The sequence below is a fragment of the Zeus faber genome (genome assembly GCF_960531495.2).
Source record: "Zeus faber genome assembly, chromosome: 18".
In the NCBI taxonomy this organism is placed as follows: domain Eukaryota; kingdom Metazoa; phylum Chordata; class Actinopteri; order Zeiformes; family Zeidae; genus Zeus; species Zeus faber.
The window spans coordinates 27,726,863-27,749,856 of NC_137210.1; the positions used below are offsets into that span (position 1 = coordinate 27,726,863).

Below are 22,994 nucleotides of genomic sequence, written 5' to 3' on the forward strand. Positions count from 1 at the left end.
AAACAGGAATTAAATTCATTTGACAATTGAAAAAGCGGATAAAGAGGCAATAAAAAATAAATAAATAAATAAAATATGATAATTAGAAATGTCAATAAAAAGGAAAAAATAAATAAAAAAATGAGTTAATAAATAAAATGTGATAATAAGAAATTGAAATAAACGGAAATAAATACAAATTAAAAATAAGTAATTTTATTAAAAAGAGATAAAGAAAGGGGCGAGTGACGCAAGACTCGCGAACGATTCGTTCGTAATGAATCATCTTTTAAATGATTCGGGAGTCTAGACTCATTTAAAAGTCCACAAACTGAAAATATTACCAATGAAGACTTCGTTGAACTCCAAGGCAAAAAAATTAAAAATTGCCAAGGCATTTGGCATAATTCATACTGAATGTTACTGATTTACCTCACATTCCACCAAAATAAACCATTTTGTCAGAAGTAATGTATTTGTAATTTGCATTTCAGGTTCAAGTTCAAGTTCAAGAGATTATTTGTCACATACATATACATACGGTCGTACATTTCTCCGCCAGTTTGCGTTCTCCCACCTCAATGAATCATGTTGAGCGACATGGTTCTTGTGAGAACTCCGTTCACAACCAAACGGAGCCGAACGATTCTTTTGACTTTCAGCGCCCCTTCCCTCGCCGCGCGGAAATCGACTCCCTTCGCCGAGCGGATCCGCGCGAACCGGGTCTGAAAAACCATCGCGCCTCCCATCGCTCCGCCGCCCGTTCGGTTGTTTTTTTTGACCCTCGCGGGGCGCCGTGGAGCGTGCACCAGCGTGACAGTCCTTCCTGCTCCACTGCTCCTCCGGCTGCACCGTCAGCACCGTCAGGTAAACACTGGATCCGAGCTGAGGGAAAACCTGCTAAAATGAGCTCGTCTGACGGCAAGATCATTTCTGTCGTGGGCAGGTGAGTGACCTCCACAGAGGAACATAAACATGTACTAATGTCCCCCTCCCCCGAATGTTTGCGTCTGACTGCGGTACAAGCAGGTCGCTGGGGCTCCCTCCGTTGAAATGCACCGACGCTAATTGCGCTGATCACATTTCTACATAAATGTCGAGTTTTCTTCCAGTTTTTGGTCCACCTGCCAAATTCCTATCCATAGTAGTCGCCCCACTTGCACATTTGCGTTCATTCCGATTCATCACCACATTCAAGATGTTACGATTATTTATTTGTGAAATGCAGTGAGAAAGTACGAGGCAGTGACATGACGAAAGGGTAAATTCCAAAGACAAAACAGAGACCAAAAAAAAAAAGAAGCAAAACCTGGAAAAAGTGTGTGTGTGTGTGTGTGTGTGTGTGTGTGTGTGTGTGTGTGTGTGTGTGTGTGTGTTCGCGCGCGCGCATACAAGAACAGCAAAAATATCCATATCCAATGTACAGTGTACAATGTATGTACTGTGTTTAACGGGGATTATTATTGTTGTTGTTATTTTGATAATATCTACAGTATGCAGTGTATTGTGCATTGGGCGCAATGTGCAATTATGAAGATTGTTGACGCCGATTTAGTTTTGTCTGTCTAATATGATTCCAAAGAAGACATGAGAAGGAACTTGTGGACAACAGATTGCTGTTGCCAGTGAGAGGACAAGTCTCTTACAAAGTGTGTGTGTGTGTGTGTGTGTGTGTGTGTGTGTGTGTGTGTGTGTGTGTGTGTGTGTGTGTGTGTGTGTGTGTGTGTGTGTGTGTTCAGTGGTCTGATTGGCCGTTCCTGGGCCATGGTGTTTGCCAGTGGAGGCTACAGAGTGAAGATCTATGACAACCAGCCGGGACTGGCTGCCAAGGCCCTCGCGGAGATCAGGTCAGCACGACTGCACAGAGGGAAGGTGGTACTGCAAAAAAATGAGGGGAAACATGAACAGGAACCCCAAGAATGCACTCTACTCATTCTTTTTGCACAAGGTCCAAGCACAAAACGCAAGCCGTGTCCAAGGATCCTTCTTCCCCACGCTTGGTTCCATCCACATGCATTAAAACACGCCGAGGAACTCCTCTTCGGCCGAGTCATTGTTGGTTGAACATTGCCCTGTGGTGACAAGGCGGTTTAGCGGAAAGCACTTTATTGGAACAGTGTGGTCCTACTCTCCTTGTGAAAGACATTGATACGAATTCTGTTTGTTTTGTTTTTGTTCTGTTAATTTTCCTCTTTTACGTCGTCTTTATTTTAGCGTGATCTCGAAATAATATCAAGACCTTAATAATAGTTTTGAGCATGTTATTTTTTATATTATAACTTTTTAAATATTGCCTTTGTTAAATGCATTGAAATGGCCTTATCTAGCATTTGGGAATACAATTGAGTTGCAATCAGGTGGTCTTTGGCCGAGTCCTTAACCGACAGGTAAACATCTTGAATAAGTTGGAATGCTTTGGTCATTCCAGTAGGTTTCATATTCAGGTCCCAAGATAATGCTCAGTCCATACTATGATTTTGGGAGGACCTGAGTCCAACTCAAGGTCAATTGGCGGAAGCCTGAGTAAAGACCCACACCAGAACAGTTCATTGCTGATACTGAGTCCTGAACCTAATTGCAATCTACCAATCTAACCTATTGTTTGCAACGGGCCATAAAGACATTTGTGTTGGGGATATTCTATGATACCAACTCCTTATTTTTTAACTTTCATTTAATTTTAATCCCTTGGATAAACTTTCTATTTTAAAGGACTACCTTGTGTTTGTACCGATAAAGTAATCATTGAATAATTCTTAATCTTATCCTTTTGTCAGGTTCTAAGCCCCATCTGTACTTGATTCTCGCTGAACTAGCATTTTACTTCAATTCCACAGTATCTAGCGCCGTTCAGGTACAATTGACCACATAACCAGTAGAGGGTGCCACTCTTCTTTACTCCTTCTAACCTCCTGTTTATCAGATTTGCAGCATGGCAGGCTGTTGAGTCAGTCACTCACATTCCGTCCCTCCTGTCATGCACAAGGGCCTGGCTATACCAATAAACCATTTGTTTCTTTATGTTTTTGTTTAGGAAACTCTTTCTACTTGGTCATGTCGATTGATGATAAATTGTACCGTGAGGCAGGCGATCACGGCATATGACACATTCAGCTATAGCCTCATTGAAGTGGCGACGTGGCAGTCCGTTCAACCCTGCCTCTGGAAACGTTCCCTTTAGGTGTTTAACTTCCCCTGCCGCTCGTAGATTCATATTCCTGTTCAGGTTGTTCAATTGTCACACAGCCGAGGCGGGTGCAATTTCCTTTAGGTGCGTTGTACAGCTCAGTTTGCACAAAACACATAACAACATGCCAACGGGACATAACGAAAACAAAACACAAAAACAAACATAAAAATGAGCGTCACGTACCGCCCTGCCGCTCTACCTCCCACTGTGGGGACGTTTGATTTTATTTATTTTTTAAATTGGTGTTGTGATACTGAGATGTAATTCCTCACAATGTGGCCTTCATTTTTCCTCTTGCTGTGCGTGTGGAGCCAGGAGGCAGTTTGGGGAGCTGGAGGAGGCCCACATGCTGAGAGGACAGCTGAAGGCCTCGGAGCAGCTCGCCCTGCTCAGCAGCCATGATGACCTGGCCCAGGCACTAGAGGGCGCCTTTTTCGTCCAGGTAACCAATCCCAGGCCAGTTTAAACAGTAGCAGACTTCATAAAGACTCTACCCTGGACGCCTCAAGCCAAATAATTAATTCCATATCTCATTCACACATGGGTAAAGGCAGATATGGGGTGTTGGACAGAGCTAACCAGTTTGTCAAAAGCACATTCTGTGGAGGCTTAAGCCTGATTTATGGTTCTGCGTCAGAGCTATGTGGAAGGTCTCTGTGCTACCGGTGTAGCCTCCAGAGGCTGCCGCTGTAGCCGACGTGCACCTCCCCAAAAGTCTGTGTGGGGGCGCAAGAAGACAGGAACCGTGATCCGAGCGCTTTGTATTTCAGAAAGACTAAAAAAATAAACGCAACAAAAAAAAAACGTTTTATCACGGAGTGTGCAGCTCCTCAACGTCGGACACTTTGAATATTATTTTTTCTTTTTACTGAAACTTCTTTCAAATCAAAATAGTTTTTCATCGTTCATAACCTTTTTATTTCACTCGCCATCAAATCGTCTCGCGTGTGGAGAATCAAAAATGCAGAAGCATGAACCCAGTAGGTATCTACGCTGTCGCTGCTGGAGTACTTTGACACGGAAGTATATTTCAGCCGATGGTGCTCAACGGCACCTTGACACTAGTAGTAGTGGAAGAATTCACCAGAAACCCTCTGATTGCCAAACAACTGCGCCACAATACAATTTACTGTTATTGTTTGTGTTGGACACACATTTTAATTTGACAATAACTGCACATATAGCTGTAACAAAAAAGCATAACTGTACAACTAAGACACATGAGCTTTCAGCGCTTGGATGGTTTTCACGTGGTCGTTCCGCAGGGAACCTGTCAGGGTCCTCTGTGGTTTCCACCCAGAGGCCCTGGAGGTTCAACGTGACCGTTTTAAGTCACACGTGTTCTGTCAAACCATTACAGGACGGTTTAACACCGAATCACGTATCTCTCTGTCTCTCTCGACGAGCCAAGCACTTCAACACGGACAGGGGATCCACCTCCAACCGTGTCCGGGTCACGTTCCGCACACTGGGATGGAGGTGAGACTCTCCGTTGTTGATTCATCAGCACAAACAATTAGTATCTGCCTTGAAGAATCCTGGTTAACAGAGTCCTGGTTAAATAGTCTTGTACCTATTAACCAGGATTCCTTCCACGCAATTACCTATTGTTTCAACAGACAATTCGACGTAGCTCCACCTACGTTCTTCTCGATTACGACCTTGGTCTTAAATTACGTCATGGATCGGGGGAAAATAAACAAACCAAGATATTCTTTAATCACCACGCATGCGGTGGGTTCACAGGTAAAATAGAAAAGCGGAGCGAACCAGAGAGAGAAGTGGAATGAGTGCGATGAGGTAGTGGCGCTGTGAGACAGGTACAAACATCACGTGAAAAATAAATCAATAAGACAGATACCTGTGTGCATGGGAAGTCAATTCCACCCGAACAAAGAACAATAGGAGGTTTATTTAACAGGGAAATGGCGACAGCATCAGGGCAGATTTATTCACACACTTTTATTTCTCAGCGCAGATGAGTTTTTCATTGGTTTAAATTGGCGAACAGCACTTTGCATTTAAAAAAAAAAAGTCATCTAGAAATTAGGATCATAGATGTCCAACAGGGACGGGGTGGAATATGTTTTTTTTTTTTTTTTCACTTATTTTCACGATAATCATGAGGAATCTTATTCAATATTAATATACAGTATGTCATGGTATCGAAATAATACATGTGATGATGTCATTATCATATGATGTCATGGAAAAGTATCAGTTTCCTGTCAGACCATCAATCAAAATGTCAGATAAAACTCCCTCCAATATTCCAAGAAGCGCGGGCACTCTGATTCCGTTTGTCCTGTTATAAACTCTTAAAATGTTAAAATGTTTGGGCCTCATGAAACATAAAAACAAAATGAGAAATTTTTTTGTTTTTTTTTGTCGTTTGTTGTTGTTGTTGTTGTTTTTATAGTGCCTGGCTGTCTTAAAATTGTTTAGATAGTCGTCTGGCTTATTTTTTTTGTCGGATATTGTGTACCCTCATTGTGCTACACAAATACAAAAGGAACTTCTATATGATACGGAATGAAAACATTTTTGTTTTCACGGGTGAAATAGACTTCACTAAAGATGAACAAAGTTGCATTTGGAACGAGCAGGGGCGCTCTGCTTGTGCTGTGTTACCTGTGGAGCTGTGGCAGGCATGCAGCAGGAATGTCACCAGCCCAGTTCCTCCCACAGTCACAGCCACACCCTCCCATTGGAGGCGGACGGTCCTGAGATCATTTTTAAAAGGTTAGGGCTTGATAAAATAAATATGGTCTTAATTTTGAAGTTACAAACGTTTTGTTTGATGTTTGTTTTATGATATATCTTTATCCATATATATATATATATATGCCTTTTTTTTTTTTTTTCTCTCGTTCCTTCTCAAAACGAGTCGAGTTCCTCCGCATCAGCGTCAACATTTCTGGTGTTATAAGCCCTGAAGTGGACTTGAGACGAGCCTGCTCTGGATGAACCAACTCACGTCACACTGACCTGTTCACAAAGTGTTCCACCAACAGTTGACAGAATCATCTGCTTCTTAGCCCGTTTCTACCAAACATGATGTACTTGTCTCTGCTGCACCGACCTGCAATACTCTATCGTAGGGGCGGGCAACCTTTTTGGCTGGGAGAGCCATAAAAGCCAAATATTTCTAAATGTATTTCCTTGTCAGCCATTTAATATTTAATCAAATTGAATGCCACTTAATGCGTGCATTTTTTAAGGCATACATTTTTAATGTATAACACATCTCTGAGTACTTAAAAAAGTACTCAGATGTGTACTTATTCTTCTTAATAATATTGTTGTTATACTGCAGCTAACCAATAATAAATGAAATACTTTTTAGCACCGATGCGACTTGTGGTGCTGCCTGGTTTTGCCGGTGGCCTTGTCGTCTGCTTCGTACGTAGTGAGGTGGAGCTTCATGCTGTGTTGAGGCTCCATCAGTTCAACGTGAGCGTAGGTTGCTCTTCATGTTTCTCAGACGCCACAAAGACTCCTCACATGCGTATGTAGAGCCAAACACGCGCCGCAGGGCAGCACTCCCACGCTGCATCGTGTGCTACGTGACGGGAAGCTCCATCCGAGTGTTAACAATCAGCGGCTCTTCAGGTTCGGGTTCAAGTTCAAGAGATTATTTGTCACATACATATTGAAGTTTTTTCCATTTCCGTCCACTGGTGTTGAGCTGATTGCTCCGCCTGGAGGCAGGGGGTTTTCTTCATGTTTCTGTCTTACAGAGGGGATGGTGCACGGGCTGGTAAGCAGCCCAGCAGTGGAACGCCATTCCCCCTGCGCCCAAGAGGATCGTTAGTATCCACAATTATTATAATAATCCTCAGGGACTCCCACAAGCGGCGCCTGAGCAGAGACCGAGGAGGGGCAGGGCGCCGTGTAACAGGGGCCCGGGGTCTTTCTGGGGTCCGCGGCCGGTGCTTGACCACGCCCTTTTGTCCGCCACATTTATATTTTGACTCTTATTTTCAAAATTGTAATTTCTCTCACCTGTTTTACTTTAAAGTGACACAGAATAATTATTTATTACTTGTTAATTGTGATGAAAATTTTTAGCTCAAAATTGTCTGCGAGCCATATACCGTCATCCAAAGAGCCACAGGTTCCCAACCCCTGCTCTATCGGATGACAGGATTGGTCATAAATTAGATTTCATTCTGATTCCTGCAGAAAGTCACCATAACGGAAGAATTTGACATGTGACTGGAAGGAATGCACCGTGCTCCTCAGAGGTGCAAACCAACCGCAGAGATCCCTTTAGAAACGACCACACTGCGCCACGTCGTTTGTTTGTCGCTCCAGCGTTTTGGACAATCAGCTTCTATCCCGGCGTCGTGGCGTCTTGACCTGGACATAGATTATCAGCGCGTATTGCGGTCATTGCACGTTGATTACGACAATGTTTTAATAAACTGTTGTCAAGGTTGATTAGAAAAAAAAAAAAGCGTGACATGAGCTGTTTTTGTGAAATTTGCTATCTCTCCTTTTGTTTTGCCATAAATCATAATAGCAAACTTCTACGATTGTGTGTGTGTGTGTGTGTGTGTGTGTGTGTGTGTGTGTGTGTGTGTGTGTGTGTGTGTGTGTGTGTGTGTGTGTGTGTGTGTGTGTGTGTGTGTGTGTGTGTGTGTGTGTGTGTGTGTGTGTTTCCAGGAGTGTGTGTACGAGGACCTGGCGGCCAAACGCAGCGTCTTCCAGGCCGTGGAGCGCCTGGTGGGGGGAGACGTGATCCTGAGCAGCTCCACTTCCTGTCTGTTGCCCAGCAACGTGTTCTCTCAGGTCCAGGACCGAAGTCGCTGCATCGTCTCCCATCCGGTCAGTTGGCTGTTCCTGAGCGAGGCGTCATTTTGGGATGTTTTGAGGCTCAAACGGTGGGAAGAATAGCGAGCCAAACTGGCTGTTTTATCGCTTGCATAAAACGTAATTTGAAATAAAGGATAAATAAACAATGATAGACATTCAAGAAAATATGCAGATGGAAAATGCTGAATAAAACATATGTAGTTCTAAAATTATAAAATACTAAAAGTAGTTTGTTGTAAAATTGTAATATGAATAATAAAAGTAGTAAATATTAAGAACTTAGCCTGAGGTTTTGATATAATTCTATTCAACTCACGGTACTACTACCATAGTACTACTAGCACAATACTACTTCCATAGTACTACTACCATAGTACCACTAGCACAAAACTACTACCATAGTTCAAGTTCAAGAGATTATTTGTACTATTACCATAGTACTACTACCATAGTACCACTAGCATAATACTACTACCATAGTACTACTACCATAGTACTTCTAGCACAATATTACTATCACAGTAGTCGTTTCCTGCGGAAACACAAAAGCTTTAATTGAAGGAAAAATATGGAAATTCCCTGAAATCTGGGTTGCGTCCTGAGTTATTATACTACACAAGTGTTTGTAACTTCTCGTTTCCCATGATGCAACACTGCAGTACAGCATGTCTCAGAGCGCTGGACGCGTGGCGGTTCATCCTCTATCTTCTGACCTTGACATTCTAGCGTTATCAGAGAAGGGACATTAACTGTTCTCTATGAAACACAATAATATGCTACACCGTAGTAATCTATTCAACTGAAGTGCATTATTAACGTGTTTTTATTATTTAGCGTATATCACGTTGTTTCAAGTAAATAATGATATTTGTTTTTATCAAGTCTTTCAAAGGGACATAGTTTTCTTTAAGGCTTAGTAAACACTATACACACACCCAGTTAAAACACAATTCAACTTGTGAGGGGAATAGTTGTGGCAGAGGCTCCAACTTCAGTGTTTGGGGATCATTTATGAGGGTTGTAGTTTTGGAAAATGCAGGGATTTGATTTTGACGCTGCTGATGGTTTCCTCTCGCCGTCCGTATGTTCAAACTACACTTAAAACGTTTTATAAACTGTCCGAATCACTTGTATCACAAACCCTTTATAATGTAAAAATAAATATTCCTCACAGGTGTTCAGAGTGCTTTGGTGAAGTAAAAGAGTCCCCTTAAATGGAAGTAATTAAGGAAAGTACAAATACTCAGATGACAGTCAAAGTACACTCAGTGTTATTCCACAGTTGAATAATATTTCGTATTTTAATAATTGAGCGTGGAGTGTTGTGAACTGCGTCAATATCCGTAGTACTGTTGTTTTTAAGTGTCACTGTTTGACCAGTTCGATGACTTCCTCTCCAGGTGAATCCACCTTACTACGTCAAACTGGTGGAGCTGGTGCCTCACCCAGACACGCCGGACGCCGTCATGGACACCGCCCACGCCCTCATGACCCAGGTGCCCGTCCTGTCCTGCTGTTGCGTAACCTCGGCCCCTCGCTCTTTCCCTCTGATTCTACCTCCGTCTGCGTTGGTGTGGGGCTTTATTTTGTAAAAACTGTGTTTTGGTGTAAATACTTTTTACTTCTACAATAATAAATCCTGCACTTCTGTGACTGCCCCCCCCTCCACTCTGCTTCTCAGACACTATTTTTATTGTTAAAAACGGGGTTTGCACAAACACAGTTCTTCACCCCCCTGAACAGCTGTGAAACTGACTGAGCCGCCGACTGACTCCCACCCTGCCACTGCGCTGTGGCTCAGTGAGACTCTGTTTAGCCTGCGTGACGTCACCAGCCCAGATGTGAACAAAAAAAAACCAAAAAAAAGAGGCTTTTTTTTTTTTTTTTTTTTTTTTTACCCGCAATTTCATTTTTTTTTTTAAACACCTAGAGTTTTGCTGTATTTTTGCCCTTCTTCTTCTTCTTCTTCTTCCTCTTCCTCTTGCTCCCGTTAGGGGTGGCCACAGCGGATCATCTGCCTCCAACACCTTCTGTTCTGCGCATCCTCCTCCCTTACACCACCCGCCTGCATGTCGTCCCTCAGCACATCCATTGAGCTTCTCTTTGGCTTCCTCTTTTCCTCTTGCCTGGCAGCTCCACCCTCAGCCTCCTTCTCCCAACGTAGCTCTCATCTCTCCTGCACATGTGTCAAAACCATCTCAATCTGGCCTCTCTCGCTTTTCCACCAAACTGTCCAACCTGAGCTGTCCCTCTAATGTACTCATTCTTAATCCTGTCCGTCCTCGTCACTCCCAATGAAAACCTCAACATCCTCGACTCTGCCACCTCCACTTCAACAGTACAACATGGCTGCTCACACTACCGTCCTGTACACCTTCCCCTTCACTCTTGCCAGAACCCTTCTGTCACACATCACTCCGGACACTGTTCTCCACCCACTCCACCCTGCCTGTACTCTCTTCTTCACCTCTCGCTACCTGTAAAAAAAAAATATATATATATATATACTGTATATTTTTTCAAAGCATCTTCTCTGTCAGCCCAAGATTGTAAATTGAGTGAGTGACCATGGAAATGACGTCATTCCTATTCACGAGAACGCAGTAAAAATACAGACAGGTGCAGATGTGGCAGGCAAATATACTTCAAGCACCGACCCTGCATTGAACACACTTCCTGATAAAATGTCTGTCATAAAGATAATGAAACTGTGTGTGTGTGTGTGTGTGTGTGTGTGTGTGTGTGTGTGTGTGTCTCCAGGTTGGCCAGGCACCGGTCCGTCTGAAGAAAGAGATCGATGGCTTCGCCCTCAACAGAGTGCAGTACGCCGTCATCGCAGAGTCCTGGAGACTGGTCCAGGTGGGTGTTCACGGGTGTTCACTGCCGATGCAAAAATCCCAAACGCTTCGTTGACTACGAACAAACCCTTTAAATGACTCTGGAGTCACTCTGGCAAAATAATCATTTGTTCATTTCATTCGCGTCCGGTTACTCGGGCCGAAAAGAACCAGAAGCTGCAAGGTGTGTGTGTGTGTGTGTGTGTGTGTGTGTGTGTGTGTGTGTGTGTGTGTGTGTGTGTGTGTGTGTGTGTGTGTGTGTGTGTGTGTGTGTGTGTGTGTGTGTGTGTGTGTGTGTGTGTGTGTGTGACAACGGCTCCTCAGACCCCTCTGCGGGTCGGTATGAATGGAGCGCTGAGCGGTCGGTAACAGAGTCTGGAAGCAGGAAGTCTCTGCTGCTCTGAAACGCGTCCAAACTGGAGCCAGGGAATAAACAAGCCTCATCCTCTGCTGACAAGCTGAGGAGATGATGATGACGGGGATTATCATTATGTGCAGCCAGAACTGACCTTACTAGAAAGATGAACATCCACGCCATTCTGACTTGGTGTCTCTGTGTCCATGGGTAATACAAGTTGAAATTTGCACCCTCCCACAAAATGAGTACAGATCAATACCCGTGATGCATGTTTGCTTCTAGCAAAAGCAATGTTTCCAAAAGTGAATTATTAAATCAGAAATGGGACATTGAGCATGTTTTGCAGCTCCAGAAATGAAAAACAAAAACAACATTAAAATGCATTTCTAAATAGATAACAAATCTAACTCAACTTCATTTAGCTCAAAACATCATTAAGACAACATTAAAAAGGCTGAAAAGGAATTTTCTGAAACTCTGTTTAAAATGTCAGAATAAAGTAAGAGATTGCAGATAAAAAATGTCAAATAATAATAATAATAGTAAATGCATAGAATATGAAAAAAAAAAAAAAAAAGAAAAACCCAACCCACCCAATGTGAAAATTACAATACTAAATCACTACATACTGTGAGAGTGAAATTTGTATTTAAAAATGAAAGTACCTTCACATACCGTTATACTGTGAAAAAAGAACAAATAATCAATGGATTGACAGATGAATAAATCAAATCTGAATTAAACCTGTTGTCTGATGTCATCCATTCTTGAATTTCCTCTTATCTCTGACGGCAGCGCTCGACGCATTTCCATAAAATCTTTCTCACTTTCTGTGCTTTTCTTTCTGTTTTTTCTCTTGCGCTCCTTCTCTCCTTCCTTGTCCCGCTCACGTTCTGTCTCTCCATCATCGTCCATCCCGGGTGGAGAGCGCAGGCTGTCACCGGGGCATTACCGGGTGATTACCAGTTGATTACCACATAATTATTCTTTAACATATATTTTGCCGGGGTAATGAGCGGTGTGATCGGTTTAACAGCGTGTTTAGAGAGCTGCCAACGCTCTCTCACCTGTCTGTCTCCTCCTGTCTCTCTCTCTCTCTCCCTCTCTCTCCCTCTCTCCCGTCCGGACTCAGGATATCTGGTGTCCTTCGTCCTCGGTGCCAGAGAAGTGAACAAAGTCTTCCACAGTTCACTCAGGACGCTGTGTCCAGAGCTGTAGTGCACACTGACAGTGGAACACACACACACACACACACACACACACACACACACACACACACACACACACACACACACACACACACACACACACACACGGCAGGAGAACCCCAAAACCTGTCAAACAAAGAAACTCTGCTAACTCAGGTAACTTGTCGAGGTTTAGATGATTTACTATCTAGTTAGTTACTTAATTAGTCAGTCAGTTAGTTGGTTCATGAACAGTTTTTTTAGCCAGTCATTTAGTTGTGTTTTTTAATTTATTTTTCTGCACTGTTTGATGTTTCTCACCTTTTCACTCTGCTGCAATTTGCCAATATCGCCAATAAGGCTATGAGATGATCTCAATGTAAATGAAAGGGAAGGTAACAGGCATGCTCACAACAGACAGTGCAGCTGACCCGAGGGGCAATTAACCGGGTGGCCTGGTTTACTGCCCCCGAGGGTCGGGGCATTAAAAGAGGAGGTTTTTACCTGTGATCCCCGGATGTGTGGCTGTCAGCGGGCTGACGCCGCCTGTCACCAGCATGTCACTTCAACATGTCAGAGAGGGCTTGGTTTTTTTGGTGGTTATTTTTTTTTTTTTTTTATTTTTTTTTGTGTTGACCGAAGGAAAGTCATTAATATCTTAGTAATGAGGTGCAGGGAATGCAAAGTGTGTGTGTGTCTGTCTGTCTGTCTGTCTGTCTGTCTGTGTGTGTGTCCCTTTGGAGAATTGAATCTTTCTTTTAGCTGTGAGAAGTGACAGGAAATGATGCACTAACCTCTAGGAACGTGCTCATAAAACAAGGGGTCAATACATGTTGACTTGTATCAACAAGGATTAGTATCTTTGTAGGAACAAGTCAACATGTATTGTATCGCGGGGCGTTCAGCGACAAGTATTTGGAGTCATGGTATGGAAATAGACAATCAATCACCAATGGTGTCATGTTCTTATCACAGTTCTGCCCTGCATGCAGAAAAACATGAAGAGCCGTGGTGAAGCAGCAGAAAGCTCCTCAGAGCGGAGGGAGGTGGCCTTCCCCTGCCTGACCCTGGAATGTGACACAGATTTGAAAAGGAGGAGGCTGCGAGGCGGTGTGATATTCTGAACGCTGTAGCGCTCCGTGGACTCCACCGCCCGCTGCTCGGTTCCGGCTCCTGGTCGCTGCTCCGCCTCGTTGCCCGAGTGGCTCTTCAGTCTGGTTTCAGGGGCCACTTGCTTCTCCGACTCAACCCGGGTCCTGGGTCCTTGTTAGCGCCGTCAGGTAGAGCAGGAGCTCAGCAGAGCCTTGGGAGTCGTGCTTGGCCGGCCCTCCGTTACTGAGAACCCTGCTTTGGTTTCGGTTCGTGGAAAGCGCCCTTCTGCTTGGGTTAGGGTTGGGGTTGGGTTAGCAGGAGTTATCTCGATGACCCGCCCCGCCCCGCCTGGTTCTACGACTAGGCAGTTGAACTGGGAGCCAAAGGCAATGCATAGGCCGGCGTCTGTTATAAGAAGCTCTCCATCCCCATAAAAGAAGAAGAAGAATCTTTATTCGTCACACAACACTACAACACACGCACATGCTTTGGATGGTGCTGGTGACATGGTTCCTCTGCATTTGACCGTTCTTGCTTGTCCTTCCCCTGGGGGGGGCAGCCAGGAGCAGGGGGCAGCGTTGGACGACGCCCGGGGACCTGGTTCCAAACCTCCATCGCTGGTCAGACCATGGTGTTGTGCATGTTTTTGGTCCTTACTGACGTTAGGTGGAGGAAACCCCCTGTGAGCACGGGGAGAACATGCAAACTCCACACAGAAAGGCCCCTTATTAACCCACCGGAGCACGGTGCCAAGGCGGGGCCCCAGGCGGGAATCGAACCCAGGACCTTCTTGCTGTGAGGCAGCAGTGCAATGCACTGTGCCACCTATGTCAGAAGAAAATTAGTTTAGTGTTTTATGTTTTCCAGATAAGGGTTTTTGAACATCTGGCTTTAAGAAAGTCCCTTTCGAGAGGTTAAGGTTCAGGTTGAGTTGTGCGGTTATCCCCTTTTTTTTGGTTGTATTGGTTTTAGTTGTTTCTGAATTTGGAAAGGACAAATACAAGGGTGTGAGAAAAGGCATTTTTCCTCATTTGTTGGTTTTATGGACAGTTTTTGGGTGTCGCCGTAGTTGGTTGCCATGCCAGAGTTTTTTCCGTGCTCTTTTTTCCGAGCTTCCTAACCGTCCCTGTCGGGGCAAGGAGAATATTTGACTAGAAGACGCCTAAAGAATGTGTCAGCCATCATTTAACCTGTGTTTAAAGCCACTCATACTTAGCTTTCTGGTGACCTGAGAGCAGGGGAGCGAGGATAACCGGTGACTCTGCGTCAGATGTCCCTTCCATATGAGAATTCACACCATGGACAGAAAAAGAAAAGGTGGCTTTGCATCCATTCGTTCATCCATCAAGATGTTTTCATTACGTGTTTATTCCAGTTCAGGATGGCGCAGCCAATCCCAACTCACCATGTAATATGAAATATCCCGTGTTTTATATTTATCCCATATTTCTTTCAGCTGGCACATCACAGGTTATGTCCAAGTTTTGGTGGCGGGCTCCGCCTTTCCCGGCAGGAACGCACTGATTGCACCTGAGAGGCCAGTTGTGGTCAGTAAACTGTCCATGTGGACCAACTTGATCCTGCTGAACGTTGACCAGACAGATTTAAGTCTTGGCCCCGACGAGGCTAAATTCTCGTCTTCAAAATGAATGATCCATACGTGGATTCATCCGTGATCGTTTTGGAGAACACACTCTAATCTAGGTCATGTGTTTAGACCTAAGGCCAGACGCTAAATACAAACAGGTTCTCCTGCACATTTCTGCGCTCCATTTCAAACATATTTCAAATGCGCACACCTCCTGGAGTGAGGTGTCATTAGATTTTGTGTGAGAAGTTCTCGTCCCACCGCAGGTTCTTGAAACGGACGAGTAAACCAAGGTGACGGCAAGTGTCGCACGCCTTCCACATCATTGATTTTGTATTTCCAGTGAGAAGTTTCTTCTTTTTCCATTGACTTCCATTCAGCGATGGTTTCAGAAGCCGCACCTAGTGGCCGTTAGCTGCACTGCAGTTCAAAGTTCAATGCTCGATGGGAGGGTGTAAGGGGAAGGAATAGATTCATTACCTGGCTTGTTTGAACCTATTGTAATTATACAGGTCTCTGCAGTATTTCCACCAGGGGACGGGTTCTTAAATGTCCCTCTTACATAACAGATATACCCTACCCCTATCCCGCGCACGCGCACACGCACACGCACACACACTCAGCCTGGGCCTCAGTGAAGATGATATCAGAGCAAAGACCCCTTTTTACCGAATTCACCCACCTACACACACACACACAACCAGCCCCACACGCACACACACACACACATACACCCTGCTCAGATAACTGGCCTGTTGTTTGGACCCCAACAAAGACGACCCTGTCCCCCCTGTTCACCCTACTCGGGTGTCTGAGTCGTCAGTCTCCGAATTCCCTCCGCTATCAGCCAGCAGGTTCCTGCAGAATGAGAGGGCTTCACTGGCACGGAGCTGGCTGGCAGGGCCCTCCTCTCAGCCTCTGGGTTACATTCTCTCCCCCTCTCCATCTCCATCTCCATCCTGTACTTTATGCCTCCATGGGAATGTTCCAGTTTATTTGCATAGCCCTTCATGGCAGATACTGTCTGGAAGGGTTCGGCAGACCCACGTTCAGATGTTCAAAAATCAGTTCGACAACACTCCCTTTCTTCCTCTGAGCCCTAAACGAAGGAAGGAGATACTGCCAGAAACCCAAAGCTTAGGGTCCGGGAAATGAAAGATGCATGGATGGAGAGCAGCAGACGCAGAGTGGGCAGAAATATATGTGAGAGCTGCACTCATTGGATCGACTTAAAGTAAAAATCTTTTTGTTAAACCTAGATTATTTTTTAGGTTTACTCAACTTAAAATTGGTAAATCTGAACATGAGAGAAAAAGCGGTTGTGATTTACTGTATTGAAGCTAACTTAAAATGATCAACCTGCTCTCGACCTGGGAAGTATTTTTGCAAGTGAAACAGATTCTACGGTGTATTTGTTGGATCAGCCTTCATTAATATATCATCAGCAATCTCTTTGGGACCTCATTTTGGGATGTTTTGATGGATAGGGAAATGGCTTGTGTGATGAAAAACCAAGTGACTCAAAAGAAAATGAACACATTAAAGAATAGCATAATAATAATAATAATATAATATAAATAATAATTAAAATGATTGTGGTAATGATGATAATAATAATAATAATAATAATAATAGCATATAAAAATGAGTTTCATTCAGAACCGAAGAGTGCCTATAATGTGTTCAGATCTATTCATTTAAATATAAATGTAAACCAATGGCCACACAGCTGGAGCAGTGTGCTGAGCTGAAGCCTTGTTTGTCCCCAGGACGGGGTCATCTCGGTCAGGGACATCGACCTGGTGATGTCGGAGGGCCTGGGAATGCGCTACGCCTTCATAGGTCCCATGGAAACAATGCACCTGAATGCACCTGAAGGTAAAGTTCCACCTGTTTTGAACCCTTCACTCAAATAAAGGCAGCGTCACAGCTCCAGATGGACTGAACGGCAGTTTCGCGGGTTTAGGTTTTGAGTCGTACCGTGAGATGGGCGCCATTTTAACTTAAGACGTTTTAATAAGAATATTGTAGTTTATCATTTAATATACATGTTTAACTCCCCAGAAAACATTTTCCCACCTCAGAACACCTCACAGAAATCATCTGTTAAACATGCATTACAAATCCACACCCAACGTGTCGTAGGGGGGGAATGTGACATCAGATGTTATTAAAAAAAAAAAAATGGTTTTTTTTTATATTCAATGAATTGGGGCATTGGGATGGTAATACATATTTTATTCTGTTATATTTGTGATGCAACTTCCATGATGGAACTTCTTTCTGATAGTGTGTGAATTATGAACTTTAAATTCATCTTTTTTTTTTTTACCTTGGCAAACATGTCAGCATATTATTGCGTCTTATGAACTTCATTAAATGTTGTGGGCCCGAAAGGCTCTCCTCTCATGGAATAACTCTTGGTTTCCCAACACAGCATGAGCTGTGGAAGTTGGTATGAAGTGAGTTCAGACAGATGCTGACAAACAGCTTTGTTGAGCCTGAGTTGCAAGGGCGACGCCACCGCGGATGATCGTAAACGCCTCAAGGTCTTTGGGAATATCTTATCGCAGAGCGGTAAAGCAAAGCCATGAAGTGAAGAGTAAAAAAAGGGAGGCAGGAAACTAAGCTGAAATCTGTCGGAATTGTGCTCAGCTGTCCACGCCAACGGAATATACACGTGAATCCATTCAGATTTAATAACACATGGAGAGAGAGAGGAGGGGGGGGCGAGATAGACCCTCACGTGTCTCAGCCTCTGAAAATAGGCATCCCATAGCATCTTACCACCGTGTGTGTGACAGTGACAGAGAGAGAGTGAAACAACAGGTAGATGGAGAATATCAAAAGTTGGTGTGAAAGTCCAAAAATGGAGGGGGGGGGGAGAGAGAGAGAGGGATTCAAAGGGCTGCTTTGTGTCTCTCTCTCAGTAATGGAACCTCCTCGTCGTGGGGCTCCAGTCCTCTAACTACCTGACAGCTCTGATGGCTTCTCATGCCTCTCGCTGGGAAGGATGGGGGGGGGGGGGGGGTGGCTTGCTCCGGGCTCCGCCGATCAGACACCGGAGCGCTTGGATCCTGTCTCTCCCTCGCTCTCCTTGTTTTGATTTTTAAGTGTTTTTTTGGCACAGTAAAACAAAGGATATATCTGTGTCCTGTGTAAGTATCAGACGCGATGTATTCAACAAAAACCAAAAAGTCATCATGTTCACTGCTACTTGGTATTATTAACATATACAGTATATGCAGCTCTGTTAAGGCCTTATGTCTCTGGATCTCTGGGTGTGTCTGTCTCTCTCTCTGTCTCTCTCTCTCTCTCTCTCTCTCTCTGCCTCCCCCCTCCCTCCTTTTTTTCTCTCTCTCTCTCCACCTGAATAACTTCATTTTCTCCAAACCAGGAAAAGGAGCCTGAGATTAAAAAGCTGAGTCATTCATCAGCGATATACCCCCAAGCCAGCGAGATGCTTCTGTTCTTACTGGCTGTTTAACATCAACAGACAGACAGACAGAACAAAGAATTTAGCAATTAAATGACAACGGTGAAAGAGGTATTCAGACCTTTTGCTTCAGTAAAAATCCAGATACCCAGACAGAATGACTTGCTCACATGACTCAGAATCACTTGTTCTTCAGTAGAAGTATACAAATACTTGCTCAAAAATTGTTTTTTTAAGTATTAAAAGTACCTCATTGCCCCAGGACAACTAAGATTTGGGTGATTGTCGACCATCTTGAGCAGTCTGGTTGAGCCTGCCCATCCCGTGTTCTGCTATAACATCCTATAATACGGGACGACGCGATCTGATTGGCGGAGGGGATCGACTCCAGCGTAAATGAAAGTTGGCTGGAGACGCTCCAGTTTGCGGGCGGTGTCCTCCGCCTCGCCCCCCCTCGGAAGGTGACGGAGCACCTCGAGCCGGCGAGCAGAAGCAGAACGGCAAGGAAGGGACAGAGGTCGCGATTAGAGGTCGACGGTCACAAAGGTGGAGGATGAGAGAGACGGCGCAGGGACGCTTCCCTCAAACTCCTTCCGACTGTGAGGAGCGGGAGCAGCACCTCCTCGCGGGTGGAGGGCAGGCAGGAGGATTACAAGTCAAGTCAAGTCAAGTCAAGTCGCGCTTTATTTATAAAGTGCGTTTGGTAGCGGGGCAGCGCGGGCATGCTAAAAACGGTCACGCCCGCCGGCCCCGGACACCTTCCACCAGGATGTCAGCGAGCGCCCTGCTCACGGCGTTTCGCCTGACGATTGGTCGCACGTGAGCCCTCTCAGAAATGACTATCTCCGCGTGGCTGCCTTTGGCCGCGCTGGGAGGAAGCGGTTTCGATGTTTGAGCTCACGGGCGCTCAGATCATTTCAAATTAATTTTAACTTTAAAGCGCTGGACGTCAAGGGTAAAAAACGAACCGTGAATTGACTTCTAATGATACCTCTTATGAATGCTAACATGAGGCTAATACAAAATGTCTCCCCGGCCAGAATGTGGCCCCCTGGCCTGTAGTTTGAGACCTTTACACTATATATATATATATATATATATATATATATATATATATATATATATAAAAATGCGGATGTAGCCCCGGTGTCTCATCTGTAACGCCCCCTCTAGGTCTGGAGGACTACCTGCAGCGCTACAGAGAGGGGATGCAGAGGGTCCTGGCCTCCTTCGGACCCGTTCCCCAGTTCTCTGGAGAGGCAGCCGACCGGATCACTCAGGTACGTTTCAGTATATTTTACAGTTTATTACTGCATTGTTATCCGACAATGCAGTAATAAACAGTACAGTGTGGCACAATATGCAGTTCATTGCTGCTTACGGGCAGTATATTGTCATCAAGCACAGCCATATGTTTTCAGAAAATATAAAGGTAATTCTGACCTATAAATCAAAGTACAAAAGTGCATCTGGGGAAATGTTTAAATGTACAAAACAATGCAGCTTGTCGTCGTTTGCAGGAAAAAAACATTAGAGGTTTAAAAAAAAGTGTTAAAAATAAGGTGTTGCACATTAGACTTTCTGGTATTCCCGTCCACTGTGGCGTAGCAAGGACGTTTGGCTCCAGGAGGCAGGAGCTCCAGTGTTTGCTTGGAGCTCAGGGGCCGTCACCCGCTCGCCTGCTCGCCACGCTCAGACAAAAGGGTCGCGTGAGGAAACCTGCGACGGAAGTTTCATCTGAAACCTTCAACGTGGCGTTGTGGTTATGAACTTCATCCGCGCCGTGGAAACATTTAATTCCCCCCCCCCCGATAGCACCCTGCTGCTGTTCAGTCCTATAAACACACAGGATGTTGGCTCAGTGTGTGAACTAGGGCTTAACGCTTCACTCTGGTACCACGGGTACGACTGGGTTTCATCCTAGCCCTGTAGAAGCGATTGATTGATTGATTGATTGATTGATTGATTGAAATACCATGATACAGAACACTGGAGTTGCTTTTAGATCCACTGGTAAGTGTTTTATTTTTTAAGCTGATACCAGGAGCTGCCCAGTGTGACAGTCTCCTCCATCCTAACCTCCGCCCGCCATGTGGCACGGTGGCGCAGTGCATTCCACTGCTGCCTCACAGCAAGAAGGTCCTGGGTTCGATTCCCGCCTGGGGCGCTGTTGGCACCGTGCTCCGGTGGGTTATCTCCCAAACAGGAGCCTTTCTGTGTGGAGTTTGCATGTTCTCCCCGTGCTCACATGGGGTTTCCTTCACCTCACGTCAGTAAGGACCCCACCCAAAACATGCCCACATCATGGTCTGACCAGCAATGGACATTTATCACCTGGCCCCCGGGCGCATCCACGTACGCTGCCCACTGCTCCTGGCTGTGGCCCCGGAGGAAGGACAAGCCAGGATGGTTCAATGCAGAGGATCCATTTCACCGGCCACCATCAAAGCATGTGCATGTGTGTGTGTGTGTGTGTGCAAGCATGTGTTGTAGTGTGGTGTGTTGTGTGACGAATAAAGACTGTTTCTGTTTCTGTTCTTCTGCCCTCCTCCCCCGTGCAGGAGATGTGTGCCCTGATCCCCGGCGAGCAGCAGCACCTCTCCTCCAGGAGGGAGAGGAGGGACCAGCTCCTCATGGCTCTGTCCAAGATGAAGGGGCAGCACTGAGGTCCGCGTCAGGACATCACAGCTTCCCGATCCCTTGACGACGGCCGCCGGTCACAGCCGCGTAGGAAACGTCACGAGGAGCGTGAGAGTCGTCCATCTCAGGGTCGAAACGACTGTGTCACGGTGAATATCTCAGGGAACGGGAGCCGACCTGACCGCTGAACCACAGCAAGTCAAGATGAGCATTATTTTTTTCCCTTAACATAATTAGAACATATATTCCATATTAACCGGGGGTTAAACTTCTGCCATCTCACTGTACGTAAGGATGCCGGTGAACGGCCTGCCGCACTCTTTGAAGAGAGAGTGGTTTGGCCCAGACCCTGGTGCAGTGGGGGTCATTTGGGGTTTTTTTGTTTGTTTTTGTTTTTTTGTTTTTCTGGCACCGGCTTCAACTGAATGAGGGAATGATGTCACAGGAGGCAGCGGGTTGAACTCCACGCCTCCAGCTGTCCCTGACTGGCGGGACTACGACCTGCTGCCCAACTGAACGTCCGATGTTGGTGTTTTTAAAAACTAACTTCCCTTCTGGTGTCATATTTTTGCAACATGAAAGAGTTAAATCCAATCTATATAATTATTTGAAAAGTGACTTTTAAACCAGGTAGGCTGTCATCCAACCCCGCCCCCCAGGAGGGATCTCAAGGCATGAGGATTTCAGATGAAGTAACCCGGCGTGTTCCAGTTACCGAATTACAATTCACACAAATGGGCCGTTGTTTAAATCGACGCCGGGAGGCCAAGAAACCGTGTTTTGATCCAATAAGAATCATTTATATTAATTCTGGACCTCGAGACGGGTGATTGTTTTTATGATGTAAAACAACGACCGGTAAGCACATCAACAAGAATAAATATTTTGCGCATTTTTCCACGACTCTTCTTCTTCTTCTTCTTCTTCTTCTCTTCCTTATTCAGAGCATAGATGTATGGCCGAGCATGTGGTCCATCCCTCCTCAAATCATGCACAGGATCTTGTCCCACGTATGACTTTGCAGTTCTATTGTGAATTTCACACTCTGCCGCGACACATTCGGTGGAGCAACGTCACTTTGTCCTATGGGGATCTCATGACTGCCTGCGATGCAGAGATGATTGGATAATAATAAGCATTGCATAGCTGAAATACAGTCACAACATTTAATTCTAAAATAGTCTTTGATATATATATATATATATATATATATATATATATATATATATATATATATATATATATATATATATATATATATATATATATATATATATTAATATAAAGGTATTTTATCCATGGACACTTTTTAACAGATGGTGGGTGCTGCCATCATGTCAGGGTTAGACTGTCCTTAGAAATGCTGGTCTCTATGGTGACATTTTATAAGATGGATGGATGGATAAGTGTTTTATTTATCCACAGAAGAAAATTGACATTTTATTATCATAAAACCCAAACTAAGTGACAACTGAAAAATGTTAATCAACTCAATTCAAAATAATAAATAAAATAAAAATAAACATAAAGCACATTCTGATAAAAGTATGAAATTTTGCATGAATGCATCAAAATATATATAATGCTGTATGTAAACTGCTTTAATCATACATATAAATAAAAGTGATTACAATAATATAAATATATGCAGTCTTGAGTAGTATGCAGTATTATGCATTATTCATTTCTGTATTTTATTACAGAAATGGAAGATTTAATAGCTTTAACATTCATAATATGTTGCATTGGCTGTTAACTTTAGTTTCTTTACAGGGAGGTTGGATCAATAGACAATTAAACACAGCTACTAAACACCGGGAGACTTCATGATAAATCCTTTGAAATGCAGATCTGATTTGGATGTAGATG

The 22,994-nt window shown here is 44.4% G+C and overlaps 1 protein-coding gene across 1 annotated transcript; it reads left to right on the top strand.

Moving 5' to 3' along the window:
* Positions 1-785: 785 nt before the first annotated feature.
* Positions 786-22,021, top strand: cryl1 (crystallin, lambda 1). Its single transcript, XM_080019380.1, has 9 exons — positions 786-925; positions 1,719-1,826; positions 3,485-3,611; positions 7,838-7,999; positions 9,388-9,483; positions 10,748-10,846; positions 16,819-16,927; positions 19,659-19,765; positions 21,047-22,021. The coding sequence occupies exons 1-9, from the start codon at positions 885-887 to the stop codon at positions 21,149-21,151; spliced, it is 954 nt and encodes a 317-aa protein (XP_079875506.1). The 5' UTR covers positions 786-884; the 3' UTR covers positions 21,152-22,021.
* The last annotated feature ends 973 nt before the right edge of the window (positions 22,022-22,994 follow it).